This window comes from Camellia sinensis, chromosome 2 (genome assembly GCF_055761805.1).
Source record: "Camellia sinensis isolate YWXY chromosome 2, ASM5576180v1, whole genome shotgun sequence".
In the NCBI taxonomy this organism is placed as follows: Eukaryota; Viridiplantae; Streptophyta; class Magnoliopsida; order Ericales; family Theaceae; genus Camellia; species Camellia sinensis.
Window position 1 is genome coordinate 160,644,218 of NC_138962.1, and position 9,145 is coordinate 160,653,362.

Consider the following 9,145-nt stretch of genomic DNA (forward strand, 5'->3'; position numbering starts at 1 on the left):
GTCATAAATATAAGAAATAGAGACGAAATAATCTTGTCACGTTTAATATAAACAAAGACGAAAATTTTTTGTCAAAGAAACTACCAATAGAGACAAAAACAAATTCATCATTAAAAATGATAAATTTGTGACGAATTTTTTTGTCTCCAATACACTCTGTTGGGAACATACTTGCAAGTAATTAGTGACAAAATATTTTGTCATTAAAGAAGAAATTAGAGACAAAAGTATTTTGTCATAAATATAAGAAATAGAGACGAAATAATTTTGTCACGTTTAATATAAACGAAAACAAAAAAAATTTGTCAAAGAAGCTACCAATAGAGACAAAAACAAATTCATCATTAAAAATGATAAATTTGTGATGAATTTTTTTTTGTCTCCAATACACTCTGTTGGGAACATACTTATAAGTAATTAGCGACAAAATATTTTTTCATTAATGAAAGAAATTAGAGATGAAAGTATTTTATCATAAATATAAGAAATAGAGACGAAATAATTTTGTTATGTTTAATATAAACAAAGACGAAAATTTTTTGTCAAAGAAGCTACCAATAGAGACAAAAACAAATTTATCATTAAAAAAGATGAAATAATGTCAAAAAAAAAATCGTCACACATTGAGGGTAATAGTGACAAAATGTGACAATACTTTTCATCATGACAAATTCATTTAGTGACGAAATAAAAAATTCATAACAAAATTAATCTTCCACCTAAGCCAAGTAAGACGAAAAAACCTTCTTTAGGAATGGAAAATTTTGTCACTAATTCCATAATATTTTTTTCCACATTATATACCTATTTTATCAAAATCTGAATTTTAGTTCAACAAATAAAACCCTGCTCATGTTGAAACCTGTTGAATATAACAATTTCATCACAACTTAACCTAACCTATCATCAACACATTTACGAATTAACAAAATAAAAATATTCATTCATCATTACAAATAATTTCATCATAATACAATAAAATAGTGAAATATCCAAAAGTTATAACTTATACAATTCTACCAAACATCCAACAATAATTAGTGCAACTCCACAAAGTATGTGTATCCTTATCAAACAAAAAAGAACATTCAAAGTAAATTACATCATTGTTGCACGTCAAAAATGCCACCCCAATCCAATCTGCAAAAAAATAAATTAAAAACTTTAGTAATTAATTAATTATACAAAAGATTAAAAACATTAATAACTCATCAATTTACAATTAGATCAATTATACAAGTTATCCATCTAACAAGCTTTTTTTCGAGATTATGAGAATAAATAATTAATTTTAAGGTTAATTCACAAATGGTGCATCCCATTAATGTGCTGTAAGTTCATACAACTTATATTGGTCCCTCCTAAGGTGTTTTTGTTGGTTCCTATACAAATCTATGGCTGTGTGATAAATTATTCTACAAACACAAACCAAACAAGGCCCATGTTTCTGACTGATATTGGTCCTACTAATCTTAAACCTTCTAATTTTGAAGAATCTCTCTCTAATGCAGTTAAATAATGTAATGCAAATAAAAGAAAGATTTTTTAGTTCAAATATCTGTATCCATATCCAGTAGAGAAAATTTACCAGATCCATTGAGTTGCTATCCAAAAATTCAAATGCAGATAAAATTTCACCAAGCTTTCTTTTGGCATCCAATAGTAGATTCTGACAAAGAAGACAAAGAAAACAACATGAACTCAAAATTGCAAATCAAGTTTATATTTGAAGTTCACATTAACTTCGATTATTCAAAATGAAATGATATATAGAAGAGGATGCAAGTTTGTTAGGAAATTCATAATGGCATAATATCAGGAATTTTGCATAATCATTATTTCTTCATGACAACTCATGATCAGATTTCAAGTAACCTTTTTATACTTTCACTTAAGTGATATGCTTGCCTAAATAGAAATTAGAAGGGAAAATTTATTTGAGTGTGACAGAAGTGATCTTACCTTTTTATGAGAGGGAACTTTTGAGAAGAATTTCATAAGATAAAACAAACATGACAATGCTCAAATAAAAGGAAAATGATAGTCATTCATTTCTTAAAATTAAGAATGAAAAACATTTCAATTTCATTATATACTTTGCTTTGGGTAATCAAAAAAATGGACCAGACACTTTCATTAATTTATCAAAAATTTTGAAAAACCAGCCAACTTGGTTGGATTTTAACTAGGTTTTGGGAATTTTTGTCGAGTAAAGGTTGGCATATGTACTTCTGAAATGCTTTACCAAACACTGAAAAGGTTTCAAACTAGTGAAGTTGTGACCCCTAGAATTGGTTTTTTGCTTTTCTTAAATAGGCTCAATTTAGAGTCTGTGCCTGCCTACAAAGTAATTTTGAACAAAAATGCTATAAAAAAGTACAAAGAAAGCCTAACAGACATCCAATTCAATGCCATTAAAAAAATCATTATTACTCAAAAGCAATAACAAAACCCACTTGATATGGACACCAAGCTTGCTTTGGTTTGATTTGACAGTGAAACAAAAAACAATTCAACCAAATTAAGACACAAATTAATATCTAAATAACAGAAATTAAACCCATCATTTCCCATACAAACACATACAGCTCCTACAACAATTCAACCAAATTGAGACACAAATTTGATATCATACAACACAGGATCAAATTAAAAGAAAATCAAACCTGCTGGTAGAGAGTGTAGAGAAGCAATGCACAACAATACAGAGCTTGAAATCAGAATTAAACAGAGCAATATAGAAATCAACTACGCCTAATGAAGTAGATAACAAACAGCAATACAAAAACAAACACAATGCATCAGAAATTCAAATCAGACTATCAATCACGAAGCCTTTTTAACAAAAAAATATAGCAAATTAGAATGTTTGAATCAATTCAGAAAACAAAGTTACATGAGTCACATTGAACTTCATGCTAACTCAAAACGAAATTCAAAATGCAATGCACCAGAGCTTCATCATAAATCACGAATTTTTACTTAATAAGAAACCACTACTTGATAATGAAATTTATAAACTCAAGTTAATTAAAAGTCCTTACTAACTTTAGTGGATAATTGAAGTTAGAAACCCAAACACCCTCATTTTCGCTTTATTCCCCCTTTTCATGCCTTTTCATCTATTAGAAACCCCTAACACTTTGCAGTTGATAGCTTTGTTCTAATCAATGAGTAAATTAATCAAACACTTGCAGATTCAAACATCTCCCAACAACACACTATTATACAAAACCCAGTATAAATCATTCAGTAAAATTGAATTTAGGGCATTACAAGAGAACATAAAACACATTAATAATTAGATAGTATGATAAAACAAACCTTGAAGACGATGAAGATGCAGATGAGACTTGTGTGGTTGAAGTGACATTGTTGTCTTGGTTAATAGACGAGGAAGATGAAGAAGAAGAGGAAGGAGGCTGACAAAGACCCGACTTATTCTTTGAAATCTTTAAACAATGTAACCCATTTCATCGTATTTCCGAGATAATAACTTTCTCATCCAACAAATGTCCCACCGGAGGCCGATCAAACTCCGGCTGATCCAAATCCTTCTAGATTAATAATCTAGAAGGATCTCCGACCTCAATATACGTCTACGAGAGAGTGAGAGGGTTGGGAGATCTGCAAACGCCGGTCTACGAGAGAGAGATTGTGAGCGTCAACAAGAGCGATAGAAGAGAATGAGAGGACATGAGAGGAGGAGGCACTACTACAAATGTAAATAAAGATTACACTTTTTTTGTGTGATGTATATTTTTTAATCACACTTTTCAAGTTTTATTAAAGTGTGGTATTTGAGAGTGTGATTGAAGACGATGTTGAGACTTACATGTTAAAATCTGAAACAGCAACAATATTGAAGAGATCCAAGTCATAGTCAAGACCAAAAAACCTGAATGCATACACAATATATATATATATATATGAGAAAGCATGCTTTAGAAACCACATCAAAGAGATAGATCAAAGTATGCATCCAATGGACAACTTAAGATATATATATATATATATATATATATATTTGTTTGATTGTTTCAACATCATACAATGAAACTAGTTGTTTCGGAAAGGAACCATGGTTCTCAACAAGAACCAAACTTATGTCTAAGGTTTAGTTTGGTTCACAAAATCCTGGAACCAAACCACACAGTTTGGTTCTTGGTTTAGCTCAAAACCAAACCACACTGTGTACAACCCTAAAATAAATGTCAGAAATAAAGCAATCAAATAAATGTACAACCAATTCCAATCACCGACTGAAACTACAGGACACGTTATTATAATTCCCATTTGAATTATTAAAAAGAAAAGAGAAATAACACAGGATGTAACAATAAAGTGACGGAAAGAAATGACAGTTACCTCTATTTTGCATCAGCATCCAGAGACAGTGAATCCCTCATTTCCTTTGCAACAGGCTTATTGGTCAAGGTTTGCTTATATTCACTATCAGGTGTGTCTTTCCTAGACTTCGTTTTGGAACCTTTGCTGATCAAGTTGTACACACTATTCCCCAAGGAAAACTTGTTTCCATCGGTGAAGGACTTACTGACTTTTGTAGAGCCAGTGTTGTTTAGAGGCTTTCTGGTTGTATCCCCCACTTTCTATTTCTTTGAATAATTGGATCCAGTCCATTTTCACACACTGTTCTTTGAAGAATCATCCACTATGGTAATTGAAGACAAATCCACCCCTTTCTGAAAATTAAGATTTAAGTTTCATGGAAAATAAAAACCATAAAAGAGAAGGATGGGAGGCGAGGGGAGGGGAGGGGAGGGGAGGGGAGGAGATTTATGCAACACAAAATCATCCAATATGACTTCACACTAAGCATCTCCAGGGATTGATTGACTCATTTATAATGTAAAATAATTATTCTATCTCATTTCAAAATATTTGTTGAAATTTAACCAAGAAGATTATTTTAAATGTTATTCTATAAGTCGCTAAATTCTGCTCTTGATGGAATACCTTCAATTTTTATAATGATAATAGCTAAACTTAACCAAAAAGAATTCTATGATGATCCAATGGGGAAAATGCAGAGTCAACATTAAAATAGTAGTTCAATTTTCCAGAAGAACTCGTACCTCAGCACCAGACAATTTATCAGAAGAACCTAATTCCCCACAAGAGAAACACTGGTGTTGCTTCTTTTGACAGTTCTCACAGAATTTTTTTTTTGTATTGCCTGTAAAATACATACATCACATGTACTTCAGAATGTGCCAACAATCTATCAAACAACATTAACAACCAAAACAATGCAAGCCAAAAAAGAATATATAGTAGAGACCAAAGGATAGCGTACCTCTACTAGTTCATCAGAAAGGCAGAGAGATTCACACATGGATTCAGAACCAGCTTCAACAGTGGCATGAAACGACCTCATGCACCTTCCTTCACAGCTGCATGAAATCAAAATAATAAAGTTACTTGGCCCATATGATGAATGGATGGGGTGGACAGGATGGGGTAACTCTTAGTCATACATCCAAGGACTAACAAACAGAGATCTATAGCAGAGTTCTAAAGGTTTCAAGAACTACATGAAATTTAAAGCCTAATTAGGATGAAATCCATTGGACAGAGAGACAGAGGAAAATTAATTATGAATTTCCATTGCAATGCATACTAAAAACCAAAGGGATAATAACCCTAGTCAATGCCCAATCCATACAGATGAGCACACCCAACAAAACCACATGGCAAAAGTGGATGCATTTGCCAAATGCCAACTAGAAACAGTTGAATAAATCTTTACATGAAATATATGAAATTGCATTGACAAAGTGGAAAACAGGTTTTGGTGGAGATTTAGGATAATAATAAAATATTTAGCAGAGAAAAAATGGAAGCCAGAAGGGAAGGAGATACCTGCTCAATATTGGTGAAAGTTCCTTCCTCTGGAATGTCAGAAATATCATGGGCTAATAAATGGCGAGAGCGTTCACGTGTCTGATATAGCTTATCCCTCACATCACTAAGGATAACACGATAAGGTTCACTTGCAGGAACTTGCTTCCAAAACTCTGCATCATGATAAAGGTCAACAATCGAACACTGCTAACAATGCGCACACACAGAAACGGGGCTGTGGGCTTCTTTATGTGCTTTTGACAATGATTATCTGGTGTATTTATTTTAAATACAACAGACCAAACTGAATTCAAAGTGAAAACACACATTTAAAAGGCTGAGAAAGCAGCAATAAAACACCACCTTGGTTTGTAAATTCTGTGTTGGAAACAAGAACTAGCTAGACAAAACCTTTCTTATTAATCTAATTACCTATGTAGTGTTTTGCATCTCTCTTTGATAATCTGTGGAGTTCTTCGGCTCGAACACGAAGCTCATCACTGCAACGCCACATAGACAACTGGCCAAAAAAAAAGAATTAGAATATCAGTAACAGTTATCGAACATAAAGAAAAATGAGCTCCTTAAAGAATAAAATCACCGAAATAAACAACAATTGAAAGAGTTGAAACCTCAAACATGAGGTCCTCAATCTGAGAATAGTGCAAGTTAGCAGCCATCATCCTAGCCAACAAGCAAACATCCTGTGTGACCTCAGGACTGACCCTTGGATTACCTACATTTGATGCCAAACATATGTTAAGCAATAAATGACAGCGAGAGAGAGAGAGCGAGAGAGAGAGAGAGAGAGAGAGAGGAATCTGGTCTCAAAAGCTGCCCTTAACTAATAAAACCACTTAAATAAAATGAAAACTTGGAAGTATTCATAACTAGTGAAAAATGGCAGTTGAAGTACTTTTTAACTTCTCAATTTGGTAAGAAAAGGATCATACCATCTCGATCGCCACCCATCCAGGATGAGAATTGAATAAGGGGAGCATTGTAAGGAACACATTCATTTATTCCTATGTTCTTTAGAGTTGTATCAACACGCCATAAAAATTTAGGAACACCCTTCCAGATTGTTTCGTGGAAGTAGCTCATTCCTGCTCTCATTTCATCTTGTGGGGTTGGAGAAGTTCTCCGAATCTCATCTCTCCGAAAGGCAGCTTGAATCTGGCATGAAACAAACAAAATAAAATAAAATAAAATTGGTTAAACCTCTAGACACAAATCCAATTACTAGATCAATAGGACATAATCATAACTTTACACTACTATAATGATTAATTAGGTTAAGCATTTCAATATAAAACAACTAAAGCAGATAATTGCAAAGAAAATCAGCGCTGCACAAATGCCTGCCCTCATGGTGATGAGTGATACAACTATATGCTTTCAAAATAAGTTCTTCTTTAAGCATAATTAGGGAAAATAATCAAATCAAACATCCATTATTAGTACTTCAAACATCGACAATTAGTGATGAACTATCAACATTATATCAGAAAAACAAAGAATAATGCACCATAACCTGATTAGAGCAAGCCAAGCCAAGCCCAAAAAAGTACATAAATTGATTAGAGCTAATAATAATGAATTTTTCGAATAATAAAACCAGAACGTCTACCTGTAGGCTTTACAGAATCTGCAAATGCTAGAGCAAGCCAAGCCATGCCCAACTGAGGTTTGATTCATTTACTTCCCAACCCCTTGTATTTACACATACATGTCTATATTTGTATAGTGGAAGAAATTTTAATGTTCAAGGGTTCTTTTAAAAGGGTTTTGTCTCAAATTCATAGTTCTCTGTATATAGTTTTGGATTATTATATGCATTATTCTTTGTATATGTTTTACTTCAAAAATTAATTCAAAGCTTAAGCTCAAGTTTCATTTGATTTTTTTCCCATATTAGACTAGCATATATATACTCTTCTGCATATGACTACCCTTAACCAAGTCAAAGCTAAGTATAAGTATCTCAGTAAGTGTTTTTGTGTTGCAATTGAACTGGGTTGTGATTGATTTCCATCACAGAAAAGTTAACAACCAAATTTGGTTTGAATAGTGGTTGTTTTAAGGATTGAGAAAAGTCCAAGATGGCAGATATCAGTCCTACGACTGATACTTCAACAGATGCGGATACTGATAATAAAAATATGAGGGTGATTTCTCTAACCCTTCTTTTTTTCAAAATTTTGTTGCAATTTGTACCTAAATGTTTGCTCTAAACTTCAGTTTGAACTCTTTGTTGGGAAATTTTGCTAAGTTACTGATATACATTTCGATATCATATTAATATTCAGCATTCATGGGTACAGTTTCAAATTGATCAATTCCTAGCCATGTTGGGTTCTGATGCTAGTGACAAGTCAAGGGATCAAATATACAACGGTTTGATTCGTTTACAAAAAAAAAAAAAAATAAAAAAAAAAAAAAAAAAAATAACCCCTAAATGGAGATCAAAATCATAACCCATTTACTCATTTCCCATAAATCAAACCCATACAACATCAAAACACAAAAACAAACAAATCTTAGAACCAGAGTCAAATAGGGAAATAGAGAAAGGAAGAGAGACAAAGAGAGGCAGAGAGAGAGAAATAGAAAAACCTGATTCAAAATTAATGGGCCTGAGATGGTGTACCGATCACGACGATGAGACGGTGAGCGACGGTGGCCGATGGTCAGTCGATGAGAGGAGACCGATGGGCAGTCGACGAGAGCGAGAGCGAGAGTGACAGTGACAGTGAGAGTAAGACACTGAGTGTTGATTGGTATTTCCTTTGTGTATGTATTATTCGACACATACAGAGAAATAAACAAAATTTTAAAAAAAATTAATAAAATTAAACATAAAATAAAATTAGGTGGCAAATATCCCTCCAAAAACTTTTGATCGCACTTATTCAAAAATTGTGATTAAAAAAATATATATATAATCGCACTTATTTAGAAGGTGAGCTTAAATATATATATATATATATAATCACACTTAATTAAAAAATGACATAAAAATATATATTATCACACTCAATCAAATTAAGTGTGATTAAAATGTCAATCTAATTTTTTTTATCACACTTCTAATAAAAGTGAGATATTTTTATTTGTCAAAGTGTGATCTTTAACTGTTTTTGTAATAGTGAGGTTTACCTAGACGCCGAAGGGGGTACTGCACACGTCGGTGGCTGAGCAAGTAATCCGTGAAATCCGTAATCCGATCCAGTCCAGTCCAATCCGATAGGTTTGGATTGGTTTTTTGAATCCGCGGTTC

General features: G+C 32.7%; 1 protein-coding gene across 1 annotated transcript; it reads right to left on the reverse strand.

Annotated features, from left to right (window-relative positions):
- Window positions 1–989: 989 nt before the first annotated feature.
- On the reverse strand, window positions 990–8,774 carry LOC114322006 (phosphoenolpyruvate carboxylase 2-like). Its single transcript, XM_082915987.1, has 12 exons — window positions 8,482–8,774; window positions 6,819–7,041; window positions 6,498–6,601; window positions 6,298–6,385; window positions 5,884–6,038; window positions 5,318–5,414; window positions 5,097–5,197; window positions 4,369–4,703; window positions 3,836–3,898; window positions 3,325–3,641; window positions 1,589–1,669; window positions 990–1,140 (listed from the first exon to the last, which is right to left on the reverse strand). The coding sequence occupies exons 2-6, from the start codon at window positions 6,979–6,981 to the stop codon at window positions 5,409–5,411; spliced, it is 516 nt and encodes a 171-aa protein (XP_082772113.1). The 5' UTR covers window positions 6,982–7,041; window positions 8,482–8,774; the 3' UTR covers window positions 990–1,140; window positions 1,589–1,669; window positions 3,325–3,641; window positions 3,836–3,898; window positions 4,369–4,703; window positions 5,097–5,197; window positions 5,318–5,408.
- Between the last annotated feature and the right edge of the window lie 371 nt (window positions 8,775–9,145).